This window comes from Miniopterus schreibersii, assembly GCF_964146895.1.
Source record: "Miniopterus schreibersii genome assembly, chromosome: 19".
Taxonomy (NCBI): Eukaryota; Metazoa; Chordata; class Mammalia; order Chiroptera; family Miniopteridae; genus Miniopterus; species Miniopterus schreibersii.
The window spans coordinates 21,685,363-21,707,304 of NC_138119.1; the positions used below are offsets into that span (position 1 = coordinate 21,685,363).

General features: G+C 37.4%; 1 protein-coding gene across 2 annotated transcripts; it reads right to left on the minus strand.

Annotated features, from left to right (window-relative positions):
- Positions 1-555: 555 nt before the first annotated feature.
- Positions 556-19,718, minus strand: SHCBP1L (SHC binding and spindle associated 1 like). Of its 2 annotated transcripts, none has more exons than XM_081120962.1 (10): positions 19,136-19,718; positions 17,113-17,262; positions 14,447-14,661; positions 13,380-13,466; positions 13,090-13,308; positions 10,682-10,787; positions 4,431-4,584; positions 3,025-3,275; positions 2,060-2,182; positions 556-826 (listed from the first exon to the last, which is right to left on the minus strand). In XM_081120962.1, exons 1-10 carry the CDS (start codon positions 19,541-19,543, stop codon positions 581-583), a joined length of 1,959 nt encoding a protein of 652 aa, XP_080977088.1. In that variant the 5' UTR covers positions 19,544-19,718; the 3' UTR covers positions 556-580. The 2 variants fall into 2 exon arrangements, with proteins under 2 accessions (XP_080977088.1, XP_080977087.1); XM_081120961.1 differs by having other exon boundaries at positions 3,025-3,164; positions 19,136-19,626.
- Positions 19,719-21,942: the final 2,224 nt, after the last annotated feature.

Below are 21,942 nucleotides of genomic sequence, written 5' to 3' on the forward strand. Positions count from 1 at the left end.
GCATGGAACAGCTACACTTACCAGCCCTACACTAGCCACATGGAATATCTACTACCCTAAGCTGACACCTCTGGACTTCTTGAATATGAGGGGGAAATACACCTCTATGTTGTTTACCTCTCTTGTTTTGAATTTGTTTCCTGCAGCTGAACCTGATCCTAGGTTATACGTGGGTCTGTCTAACCTTATTCCAGTTACTAGCACCTATAAATGGGAATGGATCAGGAATTAGCTGTAAACTTAATTTCTTTCTATTCTCTACATAGAACACTTCTAATGCTGTTTATTGGACTAAGAGTATTAAAAGCAATGTTTAAAACCACATTTGCTTTTAGAATTCATGATGATGGTGGTACCATATACTAAAAATATACTAACCACCACTGAATTATATACCTAAAAGGATGAATTTTATGGCCTGTATTTTTAAAATCTTAAAGTGAATCATTCAATGAAAGAGCATTAGAATGTTTAAATGTTTTTAATGAAATAAGTTGAATTTAATTAGAACACCGTTTCTTTGGGAGATGAGGTTTATTGAACAACTCTGAAATACAAAACTTGAACATAAACCCAGTCTTTAACTTGTGACTATTCTCATATCCCCCTTTACGTTTGCTTCCATTTGATTGTCACTCATTTCCAGATTTAGATTTTGCATTACTTTGGAGAGCCTGTTTTCATCTTTTTTGTCTCCTGAAGCAGCGCCTTTGTTGAAGGCTTCCACAATAAAGAACTGTTCAGTTGGTGGGAGAATGCTTACTCCGTAGCCATTGTTGTTGTAAATATGATTATTAGTCATCTTCAATTTGGGCGCTGGAAGAACCTGTGAAAGTATTCAAAGAAATTAGTTTTTCAACAATTTCTATAAAAATAAATATGAACTAATGAACTTGTCATAAACTCGAGAACTTATTCTTAGGTGCACACGTTTCTTTTTATCTTTTTCAAGTTTATCTTTATCGTTGAAAGTACTACAGAGGTCCCCTTTTCACCCCATTGATCCCGTCCACCCAGCATCCGCCCCCGCCACCTCCCCAGGCCTTCACCACACCACTGTCTGCGTCCATGGGTTACGCGTTTACGCGTGTAAGTTCTTTGGTTAGTCTCTCCCCACCCACTCCCCGACCCCCGCCTTCCCTCTAAGATCCCTCAGTCTGCTCCATGCTTCTATGTCTCTGGACCTATTTTGTTCATCAGTTTATTTTGTTCATTAGATTCCACGAGTGAGATCATGTGATACTTGTCTTTCTCTACACATTTCTTTTAGACAAAAGAATCTCAATTTTGAACTAGTGTTTTCCTCACACTGGGTTAATGTAATATTAACTACAAAAATGTTTAATGAGGAAAGATTAAATGAGGTTTTCAATTTTTTTTATCAGTTATTGATAAAGATAAATGATTCTAGATGGGGTTATAGCAATATCCCATGAAGCATATAACATGATAAGTATGAAAATGATTAATATAACATGATAAATATGAAAATGATTTCAGATCATGAAAATGATAAACATGAAAATAATTTCAATTAATGATATGCAAAGCAGATTTCTATGGAAAAGCTTCATTAGCTACACAAGTCTACAGAGGGACCTAGAAAGGTAAAATTTGTAGACGTAGAAAGGAATGGGAAGGCATTTCACTTATAAATTACTGCTATTAATGTTTTAATTGGTTTAAATTATTTTACAAAGTTTGAAAGACAAAATATTTCTTAATATATTTCTCTTAATTTGCTTTACTTTCCAAAATGTAACACACATCTGCTCAATGAAAGCTCTAAAACATTTTATAAGAGCGAACTTACCACTTTCTCATATTCATAGCTATTTGCTAAAATTTCAAGTTGAAATTATTAAATTATAAGACTAAAATTGTTTCCTATCAGCCATTATTTAAACCATATCTTAATGATTTGTACTAAATTTATAACATTTAGTACCAAATCAATAACAACATTTAGACTAAATTTTAAGCCTAAAACTAATATTTTTGTATCTTTCTAATAATTTTAATTCTTATAACAATTGTATGTTAAGAAATATGAGAATACCTTCATATTAACTCCACCTAAGATACTTTTTGAACTGTCACTGGTTCTGAAGTTATTACAGTGATGAATTTCATTCCTTTCCAAAACGGCTGTGCTGCCAGGATACAGCTCAACACCAGCGCCCTGTCAATTCAAAGCAGATACAACAATCTGTAAAACACAAACATGCCTCTCCAAAATTCCCTTTAGCTTTCAAAATTGTAATTCTATATTTGCAATCTAAACACACTAAGTTATGTGAAAATACATGACAGTGCAAGCAACAAGTTATTGTATAGATGTTTTAAAAATGTGGTAAAACTCTCATCTGTGTTAAGAGAATCTTAGGCCTAGAGATTGAAGTCATATAGTCCTTCAGGGTGATGCTCTCCCACCCAAACGAAGTCTCTAGAAGGGAGTCAAAATTTCTTTAAGCAATTCTTTTCAGTTATAAAAATTTACTTACATATACTCTAAATCCCTCATAATTCTGCTAAAGTCTATTTACATATTTTAGTGGAAAGGTCCTCTTAGTTTTCTGCTTCCTTCTAATCTTGTTTCTCATTCAATTTTTCAGTCCTTTAACGATTTTTGTGGTTGATACCTGAAGACTCAAGCTGTTACAGCTAACCACAATACCTTACAGCAATTCTGATAGCTTATAAGGACAGTACTATTTCTTTTTAAATAAACCATCAGATAACTGATTCATGATCTATTTTATAGCCACTGATTCCTACATTTTTTTAAAAAAATCACACTTAACCCAAAGCTAGTAATTCCTTACTTTGGACTTAGGCAGGTCCCTCTTCCTAAGCATGCTATGACACTCTTGTACTTGTCCTCATGTTGTTTACTTTCATCAGTTTCTAAGCTTAATTATAATTCAATTCAAAGATGAAGGAACTGTTACCCTTTGTTTGCATAGTAAGATGACTCAGTTATATCTGTAGTCCCAGAAAGCCATAGTTTTTAAAATGAACTACCTGGGCACCAGTTATTTCACTGTCCTTAATTGTCAAAGAGGCCCCGGTAAGAACACACACTCCTGTTCCTTCACATTTTAATATGCAGTTCTCCAGAGTCAAGTGGCCAGACTCCACCACCACAATACCATCCACTGTCCCTTGTTGTATCAAAGATAGATGCATTAGTTTCACATTATCAGCTTTGGATACCACAAAACTGTCATGAGAAGGTTCAGAAGTAATCATAATTTCCTCTCTCTTTCCAACTCCTGAATCATAGGAACAAAGAGGCATAATTAGTCCCAAAGTCAAAAGCCCTTTGGTCATTCAATAATACTTGCTATTACTAAGTTTTTCTTTTCACATATTCGTTAATAATTATTCAGTTATTAACGAATTAGATACTTACCTATAATGTCATCTTTTGTCCTTATTTTGATGCCAGATTCTGGGTTTATAATCAATGTAAATCTACCTATGGTATTTATTTAACATACTCATTCCACTACATATTTCCCTAAATTATATAATCAGCAGTCATCTACAAAATATCTTAAGATACAAAAAGCATCTTACCATAACCTAGTTTTAAAACCATAATAAATTACCATACTAAAAAGGATTGGCAGAAACTCTTGAATTAGGTTATAACATCAATTATATCCATAATTTTGCTCTGGAGTAGTCAAAGCAATCATCTAAATTTAACATCAATCCAAAAATAAGGGGTTGAATCTTCAAGAAGGCTACAAATTTTTTAAATTACAAATATGATCTTTATTATCCATGTAGTTTTCAGCAAAATGCTACTGATTACAATCAACAAAATCTAGTGAAAATTTGGCTCAGTTTTTGCATAAATAGGAAACATTTAAGTCACTTGTTCTGTCACCAGCCAGACAGTGGGAACACGCATGCTTCAATGTAAAATGGCAGAATTAAAGTTACTAAGTATGTTCAGAACTTTAAGAAAAAGTTAGTAAGCTCTGCTTTTCTACTTCTATTTTAGTAAGTATGCATATGAATTAACCTTTTTGAGAAAATGCTGAGTATATTTTAATATAGCCTTACATTTGGGTTTTCCCACTAAAGTGATATGAAGTGCAGTGGAGATAGATGAGAAGAAAGTTGTTTAATAAAAATATAGATGGTGCTAATAGAAAATACTATCAACAGGTTTTCATTATCATGGGGAAGCAGCAGTTTCATTGACTGATTTGCTCTGGTACAACAAGGTCACCTGTACGGACAATATACACATGAACAAGTGAGGAAAATCTTAATTGTTTACAAAGGCACATGAGGGATTTTTGTGAAAAATAAACTGTATTCTAATTCCTAATAATTTGATTAACCATGTTTACAATATACAATTTGTCCAGTACACATTGCTATAAAAAGATTGCAAAGGATATCCTGCTAACCCTTTATAATGATGTCATCCGTCAATAAAGCAAGATTTACAGCTTGATATTCTCCTGGGTAAATAACAACTGTATCTCCACTGTAACAACTATCCAAAGCCAAATCCAAATCATCATGCTGTTGGAGAAACGTGTCTGAAGATAAGTCCTTTACCTAAAAAGAAGAAATAAAGCAGCACACCTTCCACAACAGGTTAAACTGAGAGAGTTCATTTTAATCAGTCAACTTATTGGTAACACGCTTTTCCCAAGACTTACCTATGGGTAATACACTGAATTATTATATGTATTTATGTTTGTTAAATACTCAAGGTATTGGTCCATCATTTAAGGGAGTGATGAAATGAGATTTCCTTTATGATTCCTAATAGTTTTACAGCTATTAAATACTGTGTGCCACAAGTCATATTTTGAACTTTACCTGTTACCTCGTAAGCTTCACAACAATTCTTTGAGGTGAAGTCTTATTATCCCTTTAAAAGGTTAAGGAAGTGGTTTGCCCAAGGACAGAGAGTGAGTTAGCAGTACATCTAAGCTTTAGATCCAGGTCTTTATGGCACTAGATCTCTTTCCAATATACTTGTTTGTTTCCTTTAACTCAAACTGACCCTATAATTTGGGTAAATCCACAAAATCTTATATATTAAAGATTGTAGAACTAAAAAAAAAAAAAATACTAGGAATTTTCACTTGGAGTAGAAAAGGGTAGAGGGCTCCATTATTAGCGTCATAAAGAGTGAGGAACTTTAAAATTTGGGAACTGAAAATATACTCTGAGAAAATACCTATTCTTTTCCCAATAGGGGTGGCAATATCATCCACATCTCTTCTTTTTTTATTATAAAAGTAGGTTAGGATTCACCATAATGGCCTCATTAAAAAAATTTTTTTTAAATTTGTTGTTGTTAATCCTCACCTGAGGATATTTTTTCCATTGATTTTTAGAGAGGGTGAAAGGGAGGGAGGGGGGCAGAGAGAGAAACATCAATGTGAGAGACTCACATCAACTGGCTGCTTCCCACATATGCCCAGACCAGGGCCTGGGATCAAACCTCCAACCCAGGTACTGCCCTTGACCAGGAATCGCTCCCAAGACTCAACCTTTGGTGCACGGACCAATGCTCTAACCATTGAGCAACACCAGCCAGGGCAATGGCCTTATTTTTACTGAATTACTTCTTTAAATACCTTATCTCCAAATATATGTGGTTACATCTGAGGTACTGAGGGTTAAGATTTCAACATATGAATTTTGAGGAGACATAATTTAGCCCGTAACATCCCCTAAAGTCAGAATAAGACAAAGATACCTACTTTTATCATTGCTATTCAACATTATATTAGCCAGAAGTTCTAGCCAAAGCAATGAGGTAAAAAGAAATAAAAGACTGGAAAGAAAGAAGTAAAACTATTTCTATTTGCAAACATGATCCTATATATCCTATACATAGAAAACCCCAAAGAATTCACCAAAAAAGTGTAATAGCTAATAAATTCAGTGAAGTTGCAGGGTATAGGATCAACAGTTTTGTCTATATACCAGCAATGAACAATCTGAAAAGGAAATTAAGAAAAAAAATAGCATCCAAAATAATAAAAGGTTTAGGAATAATTTTAATATAAAATTATTTATATTAAATAAAAGGTGAAAGCCTTGTATGTCAAAAACTACAAAACACTGCTGAAAGAGATTAAAGAATACCTAACAATGGGGAAATCCCATATTCATGGATTGGAATATTTTTAATATTACTAAGATGACCATACTCCCCAAATTGATCTACAGAGTCAATATAGTCCCTATCAAAATTCCAATAGTTTGTTTTTACAGAAATGGAAGAGCTCATTCTCTAATTCATATGGAATTGCAAGAGGCTCTTAATATCCAAAACAGTACTGGAGAAAAGAAGTTGGAGGACTCACATTTCTGATTTCAAAAATTTCTACAAAGCCACAGTAATCAAACTGTGTGATACTATTATAAGGATAAAGATACTGACCAATGGAATAGACTTGAAAGCCTAGAAATAAACCCATACCACCATGGCCAACTGATTTTCAACAAGGGTGCCAAGGCCATTTAGTGGGGAAAGAACAGTCTCTTCGACAATAGTGTTGAGAATTGTATAGTTGGATATGCAGAAGAATGAAATCAAACCCCTACCTCACACCATATAAAAAGTTAACTCAAAATGGATCAATGAGCTAAATTATAAAAACATAAAACTCTTAGAAGAAAGCATAAGAGTAAATTTTTATGACTTTGGATTTGAAAATGAGTTCTTAGGTATGACACTAAAAGCAAGAGTAATAAAAGAAAAAAAATAGATAAATTGAACTTCATCAAACTTTAAAACTTTTGTGCATTAAAGAATATTATCAAGAAAGTGAAAAGACAAATGAAATGGGAGAAAATATTTGTAAAGCACACGTCTAATCTAGTGTCCAAACTATATAAAGAACTCATAATTCATCAACAACAAAAAGACAACCCAGTTAAAAAATGGGCATAAGACTTGAATAGACATTTCTCCAAAGAAGATATATAAATGACCAACAAGCACATGAAAAGATGCTCAACATCATTACCCATTAAGAAAATGAAAATCAAAACCACAATGAGATACAAATTCATACATTCTAAGAAGACTGTAATAAAAATAGATAACAGGTGTTGGCAAGGCTGTGGAGAAATTAGAACCCTCATATGTTGCTGGTGGGAATGTAAATGGTTCAGCCGCTATGGAAAACAGTTTAATATCTTTAAAAAGTTAAACATAGAATTACCATATTACCCAGTAATTCTACTACTAGGTTAATACCCAAAAGAACTAAAAACAGGTAGTCAAACATTGGCATATGAATGTTCACAGTACCATTCACAGTAGCAAAAAGGTGAAAACAATTCAAATGTCTCTCAACTGATGAATGGATAAACTGTGGTATATACATAAAATGGAGTATTATTCAGCCATAAAAAGAAGGCACAAAAAAAGCTCCAATGTGGATGACTCTTGAAAATGTTAATGCTAAGTGAAAGAAGTCAGACACAAAAGCTCACACTGTGTGATATTATTTGTATGAAATACCCAGAATAGGTAAATTTATAGAGACAGAAAAGGAAGCTAGGAACTGGAACTGGAGGGAAGGGGGAAGGGGATTTAGAGCTTAGAGATGTGGGATTTTGAGACGATGAAAGTGTTTTGGGACTAGGGATAGTAGTTGCACAACACTGTGAATGTACTGAATGTCACTGAGACATTCACTTTAAAATTATAATTTATTATATGAATTTTACCTCAAAAAAGGGGAAAAAAGGTACAAGAAAGAACACATTGTCTTTCAGGAGTGAGGTAGCAACAGATTGAGTAGTACAGATGGAAGGAAATGAAATTCATCTTTGTATCTGATACATTTTCAGAGAGTTATCACATTTGTAGCATTACAGGGAAAATCTGAGCAATGACAACACATGATTGGGATATAAATGATAAAATAGTAATAATGATAGCAGTTGGCATTTCTGTGGCAGGCACTTTGCTAAAAGATTTGTATAAAAATTACTTAAGCCTAACAACTCTAGGACAGACTGCATTACTCCCTTTCACAGTTGAGGAAATAAGAGAAACTATCATCACAATTTGAGAACTTGTGATGTAAAAGAGGCGGTAAGGACTGATATTTAATTTGGCTGACTAGAAGAGTATTTATGACATTATAGGGAATATAGGAGGGCGAGGAAGGGCTGTGTACAAAAAGATAGGCTCAAACTTAGAACCACTGTATGTTAGTGAGACATCCAGGTAAAGATGCTTAGAATAAAAGCAAGAAGGGAAAGAGAAAAGGTGACAAATGTACTGAAAAGCTGCTGTGTGCCAGGCAGTGCTAGGTATTTTATACATAACATCTCATTTCATCCTCAAAAAAACCATAAGGCGGTGGTACTTATTATGCACTGAGCATTATTCTAAGCATATTACAAATATGAACTCAATATTCGCAACTCTCTAAATAAGGGACATTGCATTAACCCCATTTTACAAGTGGGGAACTAAAGCACCGATGGCTAAATAACTTGTTGAAAATCACACAACTAGTAAGTGGCAAAGTCACAGTCTGAACCCAGGCAGTCTGGCGCCAGAGCCCACGTTCTTAATCAGCACAGCACACACCTTTTTATCTGTCTTTTTAAAGCACTCTGCAAGTACGCAGAGGTTAGGCAGCTTGCCCAAGATCACAGTTATTAAGTGGCCTCAGAGAGGCTACAGAAGCTCTGGGCTATGAATTCAAAGCCCACGACCTTTCACTACGCGGCTTGTGCAGATCACCAACATAAAGATGACGGGCGTGGAGAAAACTGTGTAAGAGAGTACAGAGCAGGAAGAACACCGAGTAAAGAATCTTCAAAGTTGGGAAAGTTGTTAAAGGCTATGCACATAGCCTGACTACTATCAAATATTTTATCAACCTCAAATATAAGATCAAAGATCTAAGCAAGTGGAAGTTGGTGCTGCCTTTTCAGGGTGATCTTCCTCTTGTTATCCTAGCCTCCCAAGTTCATGGATATTTATTTACACAAAGGAGACAGGGTTGCAAAGCACTGGGTAAAAAAATCAAGGAAACTTTTCATTATCACATAAGAAAATAAAGTCAGAAACAGATTTAAAACAAAAAAGACAAGTGAAAGTAAAAATGATAAAATAAGGCCGGAGTCAAACACAAAATCTGTTCCTTGCTTTTATAAAGATGTTGCGAAGGTAATTGGTAGAATTATTGTTATTGAATAATCTGATCCAATAAGCAATTAAAAGGAAAATTAAATTTTGTTGAAAATAATAAAAATGGGTAGGATATCAGACAAGACCAGTCTAATAAGCCAGCTTTATCTGTCACCCCCTCCTTGCTGGACTTCTCTGTCTCTCATTCACACCATACTCTGTCAGACGTGCACGAATTTACTAATTTAATCAAAACAGCTGGGCACCTACCATGTGCCAAGCATCATGCGAGGTGGTGGATGTATGGTAAATATATACCCTTTGCTTTCAAGAAGCTCATAGTCTAGTAAGAGACGGACATTCGGTACATACCCACAGAGTATTAAATATAGTCACCATAAGGGAGAGTGCCAGCAAGGGCAGGGCTGGGCGCTGAGAGCACACAGTAGGCTAATGTACTGTGGGACACTGGGAAAGGCTGGAAATGATATTTCCCTTGAGGCGGCTCTGTGAAAGAATGTTGTATTCACCGAAGTGGATACATGGAGGTGATGAGGGATAGGATAACTCAGGAAATTGTAGTTAGCCGCTGGGTAGGCGGTGGAACCATTTACTGGAACAGGGAACTGGAATATAAACAAGTCAGTGAAGAAGGTCATGCACTTAACTGTGGACATCTGAGCTGAAGTTCTTGTGACAGAGTGGTGATGAGCAAAGGGCAGTTGGACATAGAGGTTTGGGGCTCAGAACAAGAATCTGGGCTGTGGATACACATTTTCGACTATCAGTATATGTGACTGAAGTCATGGGTGGAGACCAGATAAATCACTTAGGGATATAACATAGTGCAGAAAAAGTACCAAGCATTTAGAGGACAGAAGGAGAGGGAGAAAGCATCTAGAAAGAATGAAAACCAGAGAAGTTTAGGAACAAGACAATGAGAAAGAATCTCCCCAGGAGAGAGCTGTGAAACGCTACTGAGAGGTTGAGACGGAAATATTTACTTTTAGACTTACAACATTTTCCCCTCTTGAGCTGGTTAAATTTATACTCTTCCTTCAGGTTTCAACAGAGTTATTTCTTCCAGGTAGCACTGCCAGAACTGCTAATTCTGGCTTATGTGCTCGTCCTATATGCACCCCGTACATACTCGTACCATAGCCTGTATCATTCTTTGTTGTAATTGCCTATTTACTTGTTCATATCTCCACCACAGTCAAACCTGTAGAATGTGTGATGAAGCAAGACTGTGGGTCTGGTTCAACGCTGTATCTCCCTCATGTGCAGTCTTTCTCATATTTGTCTCCCATCCTTTCCATACTACTAGCATAGTGCCTGACAACAAAGTCAGTACTCAGCAAATAACTGCTGACATTTATTAATTTAATATTTACTATATTCCAATCACTAAGCTGGATGTAATGGGGGAAATAAGGCATTCCTGAGTCAGATAAGAACCCTACCTTCAAAGAGCCTCTCTTCTGATTATATGTAGCTAAACTTAAATGAACAAGAATAAAGTGTACTTCTTACCATGTCAGTAGTCATCACTTTTGCTACAATATGTGTAATAGTCTTTCCAAAATCTCTTTTTCCTTTCCTACGCCTCAGAATTCTTGGAAAAAAAGGTCCATGGACTCTAGAGTTGAAAATATTTATGATTAAATTAACAATGAAAAAAGATTCAACCTATAATGGCTTAGAAAATAAAAACTGGGCACTAACCATCTTTGAAAAATAGGTTTCACTAATTTTAAGCTCCTGAGATCAATGACCAACTTGAGAACAATGAATGATTATTATATTTCAGAATAACTGTTTAAACCCTTGAACTCTAAAATCTTTTCATTTTAATAGTTTGTACCTAAAATCTGCATGCAACCCACTACAGTTAATACTTCAATCCCTTCAACTTTTCAGTACAGTAGGAAATTTTCCTGATTGTACTTTCATAGTCCACGGAACTGCAGACTCACACAGAGCAGAGATGGGTTATGCCCGTGATATTGAGGCATAAGAATGTTTTAGGACATGTCTAATTTTAGATATTATGTTCAATTAAGAAATTGTTTTGTTTCAAAGGATAGGGTTTCCATAGAAATAGTTGGCTGTTGGCCTCCCAGAAGAACAATACTAGCTTCTCTCTTCATTGTTTTTATATTGTTTGCTACTCAGCACTTCTAATTAATTTCATTCTTTCTCTTCTTTCTCCTTTTCTTTATAGTTCCTGTTTTCTGTCTCTTAATCATTTGAGTGTCATCAAAAGAAAGAAAATAAATTTGAGTCTAACTTTTATCATTACTGTCAGCCAAAGGGACACTCTTTTTCCAATAGATGGATGTTTACCATTAATCTCCTTAGGTGTAACCTTTTGAGTTTTCTATAGCACTTTGCTTGTTGCTTGATGTTAAATGGGATGCAGCTTTACTACCAATATTTTTCAGGTTTTATTGCAATTATCAAATATTTTTGTAAAGCTTAAATTTTCAGGAGACTGGTTCTAAGAATTTACCATGCAAGTTATTCAAATTTGAATTCCAACATATTAGCAATATCCTCCAAAGCAAAGGTTTCATTTAACATTTCAAAAGCAGACCCACTGAGTATTTTTATACCTATTTAAGCAAGTAGTTTTGATATTGAGAAAGGGAGCTACTGAGACATTTGTTCACCATATACCTGATTACTAGTTGCTCAAAGAGTAAAGCGCCCTACATTCAGGAAATAAGTCATGCAATCCTAGTTTTACAACAAATGTATATATCAGTGTCTTTTAATCAAATTTATTAGGGTATAATTTACACAACACTCATTTTAAATGAACCATTTCATGAGGTTTCACAAATGTATACACACATTTAACTCAATCAAGGTCATCAAAATAGAGAACATTCCCATCACACTCAGTGTTGTATCTAAATACTCATTGCCAAACCCAAGGTCACCTGAGTTTCTGCCTGTGTCTTATTCTAGAAGTCTTATAGTATTGTTTTATGTGTAGGCCTGTAGATCACTCTGAGTTAATTTATGTGAAATCCCTTTTCTCATTGTAAGTATGGTAACAGCAGCTCACAAGCTCTTTACATGTCAGAGCTAAATCTGGAAATCCTTGGTTCTCTTCTATAGTTTCCATTTCTGTTGAGATTTCCCATGTACTTATTAACACCACATTTTCCTCTACTTCTGTAATCATGTTTCCCTTTAATTCTTTAAATGTACTTATAATAGTTGCTTTGAAGTCTTTGATAAATCCAACATCTTGGTCCCCCTCAAAATCAGTTTCTATTAACTGTCGTTTTTCCTGTGAACTAACATTCTGGTTTCTTTACATGTCGATTAATTTTTGGTTGAATACTGTAGATTTTGGATAATATATTTTAGTAACTCTGGATTGTGTTATGTTCTTCTGAGGACTGTTAGCCTTGTATTCTACAGGGCAGTTAACTTGGTCCCAGAATGCAAACTCTCTCCTTTGAGGTACACAGCAGCTGACATTTCTGCTCAGTTCTCTCACCTTCCAGGAGAATGATGTTGGTTAAATCTACATTGTTTTATTTATCATCCAAAACATCTTATCAACTTATGTTGGTTAGAAAAGCAGAAATTATGAGGCAGCCAAATTAGTCAACTCTCTCTTTACTTTGCATATTATATGTGGAGGAAATGTACCTCCTTTTTTATGTTTTGGTCATAATCAAGAAGGTGAAGGTGAAAGATAGGGACCAGATTTATGAGATATTTTTCATTAAAAAAACTCAGTCAATTCACTAATATAAAAATAATTTTCCAAAATTGGTAGTTGTGCCTTGTGCTTATCTCATAAGTAGGACATCTAATTTTATAATCATATCAATCAGGGTAATATATATAAGTTAAGTGATATGGTAAAACAACGACAATGTAATAATTTTGTTCCCATTTAAAATAGAGAAAATTATTACCGGAGGCGTAAATCTTCCCACATTTTCAATAATTCACAGAGCATTACTATCTCGTAGTATTTTTTCCAGCATTCAACAGCCTCTGCTGCAGAGGGATCTTCTTTAATATTGTTCTGATACTCAATGAGCTCGACACGCTTGCTTTTATATTTTTCCAAAGTTTTTTTGAAACGTTGTGCAATAGGACCAGGTATTGTTCCATCTTGTATATCACACCACCTGAAAAGTATCAATATAATTACAATGTTTATCTTATATAATGTGCTGATTACATTTTTAAGTATACTTACAAATTAATTCTTTCCTCAATCAAAGCAGTATAATTGTCACAACTTTCTTCGTCATCCCAGTCTCTCCAAAGAAAGTCATAAAAAAACCTAAGATAAATTAAATTAAGATGAAAGTGATCAAGAACAGTGAGTACCACATTCAGAATTAAAAAGACATTCTGATGTCAAAATTCTTTACATGAATTTTAACTCTTAAGAAAAATATATATATTTTTCCTCACCCAAGGACATACTTTTTATTGATTTTAGAGAAAGGAAGGGGAAGAGAGAGAGAGAGAGAGAGAGAGAGAGAGAGAGAGAGAAACATTGATCAGTTGCCTTCCACATGCACCCAACAGGGAATTGAACCCACCACCCTTTGGTATACAGGACGACACATTGTCCAGGGCAGAAAAACATTTTTAAATGAACTTTCAGTGAACTAATATTAAAGGTAAATTAAAAAATTTTTATCATCTGGAATCTATTTTAGGTTACTACAAATAAGATAATGTTCTTTGACGTAGAATTTTAAATTTCAGGTTTCAAATTTCATAGCTTTGGGTTATTATTTTGTTCACCAAAAATATTACATTTAAGAGATGTCATCAAATTTGTATATTGAGGGCAGGAAAGCATTAGAAAAACACAAACATGCCCCAAAATATTCTGTATGAAGTTTATGGATGGCTTGTCTCAAATTTTACCAGATTGTAGGAAACAATCATAACATGAATGACATCTAGTATTTGTAATGTCCTTAAATGTGAAAAATTAAATCTGATGTATTTAAGATTCTTAAATATGAACAGAACTTAGTATTACTTATTGCTAGAATTATTTATTTCAATTTTTGTAAAATGCAAGATTGAAAAATAGCAAACTTTTATTGCCCATATATAATACTTCATAAGAGAATGTTTGAACTAAGAGTTACAAATATATTCATTAAAAATGGACAGACTGAATTCAGTGAGTAAAAATTAAATCAATATATATTCACAAAGTGCTTGTATGTACAAAACTTATATTAAATTAAAATTTTGAATATGATAATTTTAACTTTCAGAAATAAAAAGCTCTAATACCTTACAACTTCCAAGGCCAAAGCAATATCATGTATTTCAGAATCTTGTCCTTCAACAGGGTATACTTCCAAAAGAGGCACACTATGTTCTAGTTCTTCTAAAACCTCATTAACCAAATCCCTTGGAATATTCGCAATATTAGAAGAAAAAGGCTCAGCAACAGAAACAGTCACTCTGAAACAAGATGTTGAGCTTTGGCGTGGTGTACAAGTTGCCTAAAATAAATACATATTTTAAAATTTTAGTTTTGATTGTTTAAATCAGTATTATGCGTGCATACAGTTTAGAATCAAATGGCTGTACTAGGTTTGTTATGAAAAATAGAATTTCTTGACAACCTCCTACCACCCTCTCATTCTTATTCTTCAGAGACAAATACTTTTAATTCTTTTAGCTGATTATTTTGACATTTACCTCTTTATTTTCAAATAATATCCTTATATTGCCACTTAGTTTTGTCTCAGTTTTTGGCATTACATATTGACCTCTCACTCTGAAAGGTAAGAATTTAGTTGTCTCTTTCATTTTCCCTCACCCCCACCACAAATACCCACACTCTCCTGGTCCTCCATCTACCAAAGTCGTTAGAGCTTAGTATTCAGCATTTACCTTAATATGTTTGAAAATGCCGTTCACAGGTGAGCCATATAGTGCAAGCTGATTCATTTTTCTTTCCTGAACAAACTTTTTGTTTTCTCAGGAGTCAATAATTGTATTGATTTTTTGGCTCAGTTTTCTGTGCGCCTTTCATTAATTTAACCCCAAATTCCCTCAGTAGTGTACATCTCCTTTCAATATGTTCAAAATACAATAGGTTGTGTTTGAAATGAAATACCAGTTTCGTTTTCTTGAAGCACTCTTTTCCAGAGTTCTCTGACTAGTTCCAATCTGAACTGGCTCTCAGGCCTGCTACATGCAGAGCTGTTATCTTTTCACCATCATTCTGGGAATTCCTTTGCTTTTTTCTTATGTGGCCTCTGTATTCTGGATCTGATGTCTTCATATTTCTTGACTTCTTTGACTGAAGACAACATCCATTAACTTCCGGAGAGGGGTACACTGGACATGACTTTTGAGATCTCACATAATTGAAACTATCTTTTTCTAGTCTTATGTTCTATCCAGGCACTTTCAATGGGAACTTCACATATCCGTATCTTTAGGTCTTTTCTTCTGAGCTGATTCATAGAAAAATCTTCCAGATTTCATGCCTAGAGGGATATGCCTTACTGCCTGTATTCTAGAAGCAGAGTCAGGGTACCTTTCATTTATTTGCAGACTTTCTGTTTGTTTGCTGAGATTGTTATTTCATTTGTTTCACATGCATTCGTCATTGCTCACTGAAGCATTTTTTTCACAGCTGCTTTACAATCCTTGTCAGAAAATTCCATCATCTTGGTGTTGGTGCTTATTGTTTTATTCAAGTTAAGATCTTCTTGGTTCTTAGAAGTGACAAATGATTTTCTATCAAAATCTGGACATTCTGAGTACTATGCTATTAGATTATTGATCTATTTAAATCTTTTATCAGTCCCTTCTGGCATCAATCTGGCACAAAAAGGGGGTTGCCACCTTGGTGGGGATGGAAGTCCAGATTCTCCATTCAGCCTGTTTTTTGGGGAGTGTTCTTTGTTACTGCTGTTCAGAGGTGGGAGTTCGGGTTCCCCACTAGACCTTTTCTGACACCACCCTTGCAGGGAGTGGATAGAGTCCCTCCTTACTGGCGAGGTGGTAGTCCAGGTCTCCCATGTAGTCTACACTGACACTGAGGAGTGGGGCAGGCAGGGGAAGTTCCTTACCACCCAGTTCCCCATCTGCTTCCCACTAGGTCTTCTCTAACAGCACTCTGGCGTTGGGGTTAGTATGCCTTGATACAACTTGGCAAGGGTAGTCTCTATTTGAAAATATGCTGTTCTTTATCTGTAAAAACACCAGTAACTTACTTTTCCATAGAACACAGAATTGAATTGTTTTCAGGTAGTGTGCGATGCTATGAGTTGCAAACACAAGTTTTTCTTGCGAACAAAACTACAGATTTGAAATATCTAATCTGAGGCAGGGGTACCATTTGCGATTGTAAATGTTACTTCCATACAGGAATAATTGACCTTTAAGGGAATCAAATATATGACATCATATATCCCACAATATTTAACCTACAGGCATAGAAAAGCAAAATCTTATCAGATGAAGGCTTGGAAGTTGATGTATCATATTAAAAGGTACTTTTAATAATAAAAAAAAAAATTTCAAATTATACCGATGTTTTTCTGATCCATTTCTTTCTTTCCTAATCTAACTAATATCATAATTGAGATAAATGAAGAAGGGGAATGATGGCAAAAGCCCATTTGTTAAAACCTAAATTACTAATTTTTAAGAATACATTTTTATTATTTTTACATTACTTGAGCAGTTAAAACTAGGCTAATAAATACTGTCTGATACTACTAGATTATATTTAATGATAGCTGTTTATAGGTAAATGGGTGCTAATATTCCCTCTTACTTTCCTTTTACACTAATTTGCTTAGAAACTTAAAATATAAGTAAACTTTTGCCAATTTCTGTTTAAGTACCAAAGCTCCAAATTAATAAGGCCCTATTTTGGTCTTAAAAAGAACGGATAATTTCACTCGAACAAAGATCAGGTCAAAATTATTTACCTCAACTAGTATACCAACAAAAGGGATAGAAGCTTCTTCATATTTGAGAAAGAATAACTCAGGATTAGTCTTCCAGACTCCAAGCCATTTGTCTTTCAACTTTAATTTTCCTGATAGGTAGTTACTCATAGCCTCATCGGCATCTTCTGCCTAGCAAAAGAAAAAATACATATATATGTAAAATTATATGAAATTCTAGATTTATATATTTTTTTACTGATTTCTACTTTAAATATGGAAACCAATATACTCTTAAATGGTGAAAAATCTGGGAAATAATAGATTTGAACTGAATCTATATTTAATAAAAAATATAAACATAGTAATTATCATATTTAAAAACATAGTTATTTTTTCTGAACTTTAATGATGTAATGACTTAACTATTTAAAACATATTCCGTACATAAAATTTTTAAATAGCACTCCATTCTGTATAACAAATGAGCATATTAAACATTCAATAAATACTTTCCAATTTGATTTTTTTTATATATCTTTATTGATTTCCAAGAGAGGGAGGGAGGAGAGAGAGAGACAGAAACATCAATGATGAGTCACTGATCAGCTGCCTCCTGCACACCTCCTGCTGGGGATCGATCCTGCAACCTGGGCATGTGCCCTGACTGGAAATCAAACCACAATCTCCTGGATTATAGGTTGATGCTCAACCACTGAGCCACGCCGGCCGGGACCCATTTGATTTTTTAAAATTTAAATTCAGCTATTTCAAGGATGATAATCTATTATGAAATTTAGTCATTTGACCATGTTTGATTAGTGACACAATAATTTATATAAATGTTTTTTAATACCTTTAAGAGACCTAGCCTTCTCCAACCCTCAATATTAAAGCTGGTCATTAACACTGCCCTAGTTTTATAACAGTGTTTAAAAAAAAAATTTTTTTTTTCAGATTTTATGGTTAAGATATAGAAAAATCTGAAAAATACAGAAAATATAAGGAAAACAAAGTCACCCCTAATCTTGGCAGCCAGAATATAACAATTGTTGATATTTGGGTGTATTTCCTTTCAGCCTTTTTTCTATGCACATATTCATCATACATATGAATCAGGGTTTTATCTCCTGATTTTTTTACTTAACATTATAGCATAAGCATATCTACAGTCCTTGAAAACACAGTTTTTACAGGTGCATGGTTTTCCATTATGTGTGAAGCCACAAGTTCTTTACTGCCCCCTAGTTGGAAATTCCTTTCTAATTTTTAAAGCTATATATATATATTTAATTTTAGAGAGAGAGGAAGGGGGGGGGGGAGCCACATAGATCCACTGCCTCCTGCAAGCCCTCTCCTGGGAGGATCTAGCCAAAAGCCAGGCCTGTGCCCTGACAGGGAATGGAACCCTCGGGCTCTTGGCGCATGGGCCGGCCTTCAACCACTGAACCACACTGGCCAGGGCAGTTTCTAATCTTTCATTCTTATAAACATCACTGCAGTGAATATGCTGGTCCATAAATTCTGCTGCTGTAACTTTTTAAAAAGCAAATCAGCTCAGAAACATACAATACTTGCTCTATTCGGTGTTGCCGGGTACCGGATATGCACGTTCTGCGCGAAGCCTCATCCCACACCCTCCGCCCGTGCGCCGCAGCCGCTCGCAGGGTGTGAACGTTTGCAGGGCTGCGGCCCAAACCTCAAGGCGATGGGATCTTACCCTGACGTTTGGGCGCAAATTATTAAGTGAAGAAACTAAGGTATGCATCTGGGCATTGATAAGACCTATCTTCATGTTTTAGAAGCTCCGGAAAAATCACTACCAGAGCTGTTCCCTTAGGTGACGAATTTTCAGTTTGCCGGAGATCTGTTTCTCCTTCAGGTCGGGGCCCGGCTGCACCTAAGGTGCAAGCCGTGTAAATGCTGAGTAAATTTAAGTTTTTGAAACGCAGGCTTTCTTCGTGGCCTCTGTGCCACCATCACCCGAGGGTTAGGCCCGAATTCCCCTGCGGGCCCCCTCCGAGGGTCCTGCGCTGGACTCCGGTCCTTTTCCTCCCGTTCTCACCTTACAGCCCTGCAGCACCTCGTCGCAGTAGAGCGCCACCTTCTCCTCCCGCCACATGCCGCGCATGGCGGACACGCAGACGCGGGGCAGTGGCTGCGCCTCCCCTTCCTCCTCCTCGGGCACCGAGGGCAACGGCTCTTCCTCCTCCTCCGCGGCCCCCTCTCCCGGGCCCTCGGCCTGCGGCGCGGGCTGGAGCTGCAGCCGCCGCCGGGCCGCCTCCCGACCCCCTTTCCCCTTCACCGGTCGAGAGGAGGCCACCACCGGTCGCACCGGGGACGCGCTGCTCTTCAGGGTCCCCGCCGCCGCCACGTCCCCGCTGAGCGCGGAGACAGCCTTCTCGCCTCGCCTGCCGGGGTTCATGGCTCGGTCCGAGTCCTCAGGCGCCGGAGCCCGGGACCCCGACGCCATCCCAGCACCCCGAGGGCGAGCTGCAGCCGTTGGCCGCCTTTCCCGCGCTGCGCCGCGCGGGCCAATGGGCGAGCCGTGCCCTCCGAGCCCGCAACGAGCGCGGCGCTCGAGGGGTTCCCGCCCGGGTGAGTTGGGGATGGGGTGTTGGGGATGCACACGGAAACGGTGGGGCGCGGCTTAGAGTGGGGCGCGGCGGGACCGAGCGTGAGGGGACCGTTCCGAGAAAAATGTGTTGGAGGGCGGGGCTGTGGGTGGGGCGTGATGGTGGGGGCGGGGCTGTGGGCGGGGCGTGTCTCGGGGCTGGAGCGGGGCTGGGGCTGGGGCGGGTCTCCGGCGGGGCTGTGGGTGGGGCGGGTTTCAGGGGGGCGGGGCTGGGGCTGGGGCGGGCCTCAGGGGGGCGGGGCTGGGGCTGGGGCGGGTCTCGGGCGGGTCTCGGGCGGGGCTGTGGGTGGGGCGGGTCTCAGGGCCGGAGGGGAGGGGCTGTGGGTGGAGCGGGTCTCGGGCGGGGTTGTGGGCGGGGCGTGATGACTGGGGGCGGGGCCTGGGCCTGGGGTGTTACGGGGCGCGGTTCTGAGCGGTGTCCCCACCCCTGTTTCCTTGGAATCACCCGGTGACAGACTTCTCACCCCAAGGTAGGGTTTCTGAGGGTCCTCATGCTTTTCCTGGGTGACTGTGACTCACCCTCCGGGTCATCATGACCTAACAAATGCGCCACCTACAGCTCCACACGGCCTGTCTGCGCAAACGCGGCGCGAAAGAAAATTTATGTTTCTACTGGGGGGCGGTAGGACCTAGAGCCCTCGGTTATTGCCAGAGGAAACCGAGACCTAGAGTACCCCCAGCCTATTCACACGGTTCCCAAAATAAAACTGCCTTTACATTTTAAACAAGACAGCCACTTTCTGCCAAGAGGGATAGGTCAGTCTGTTTTCATGTCTCTGTTGTGCTGCTCAAAATCCTCACCAAAAAAAAAATTATATTATGTAACTGTTAAACTGGACGCAAATTCCCAGCTAAGGAGTAATTTATGTGTGCAAACTATGAACACTTTCACAATAAAAGTCTGCTCAACATAATACATTTTGGAGAAGAACAGAGACCACTGGTTCTGTTATTTTACTCCCCAGCTTGCGCCTGGAGCCAACTGGAATAACTTTTGTTTACTGTCTAGCTGGGAAGTGTTGCCCTGGGGCCCACAGCTCCCACGGAGAACAGCCTTGGGAAAACACCTGCCTTCCTCCACGCTCATTTGGAAGGACACTGTGTTAAATTTGGAGTTTATTTTGAGGAAAATATTAGTATTAATATTGTGTTACTATAGTTCAGGGAATGATTACAACATTCATCATGTTTTGATTCTTAAAATTTTCCCCTCTTGTCAGGAGTCCTGGATTTTGTTTAAAATGATACCTAACTATAGATTTCACTCACAAAAAGTAAAATCTATTACTCTAGCATTTCTTAAAAAGAAAAAAAATTTAAATATATCTTTATTGATTTCAGAGAGAGGAAGGGAGAGGGAGAGAGAGAGATGGAAACATCAATGATGAGAGAGTCACATTGATCGGCTGCCTCCTGCACGTCCCCGACTGGGGATCGAGCCCGAACCCGGGCATGTGTGCTGACTGGGTATTGAACTGCAGTCTCCTGGATCCTAGGTCGATGGTCAACCTCTGAGCCACACCCAGCTGGACAAAAATGTTTGTTTTTTTAATAAATTGTGGTGAGGTTTTTACTCTTAGGTTCAGAATAATAGATACCACTTGTCCTAGTCAAAAGTTCAAAAACAACAACTCCCCTCCCCTTCCTCCCAAAGCAAACTATTGTTAGGAACCTGCTATGTGCCAGGCAATCCACAGATAACAAAGTTATAAAAACAAAAGACAAAATTCCTGTCTTCATAATCCTAGTGAAGGGTGAAGATGGGTGGATAGAGTATTGTGTTTAGTGAGGACTATGATAAAAAAATTATATATATATACACTTTAATCCACATTGTGGGGAGAAAAGGCCCTTTCTTCCCAGAAGTGATGCTTAAAGAGAAACCTGGAGGATTCACCTGTCTTTCATCCTAGTGATGACTAACCTGACTTTAGGTGAAAACTGAGGGATTCCATGAAGAAAAAAAATTCGGGCTTTCAAAGTACAGAACAGTTTGTTCATTTTACAGACATATATTGAGCACCTGCTTTGTACTGACATGGTATTAGGGCTGGGGATAGAGAAAAATACACAAAAATCTCTGAGATTGCATTCTGGTTGGGGAGACAGACAACACGTTTCTTTAAAGTAAAATTCCCAAGAGAAACAAAAACGTATGCATGAATGTTTATAGCAGCATTATTTATAATAGCCAAGAGGTGGAAAGAACCCAAATGTCCATCAGCTGATAAACAGGA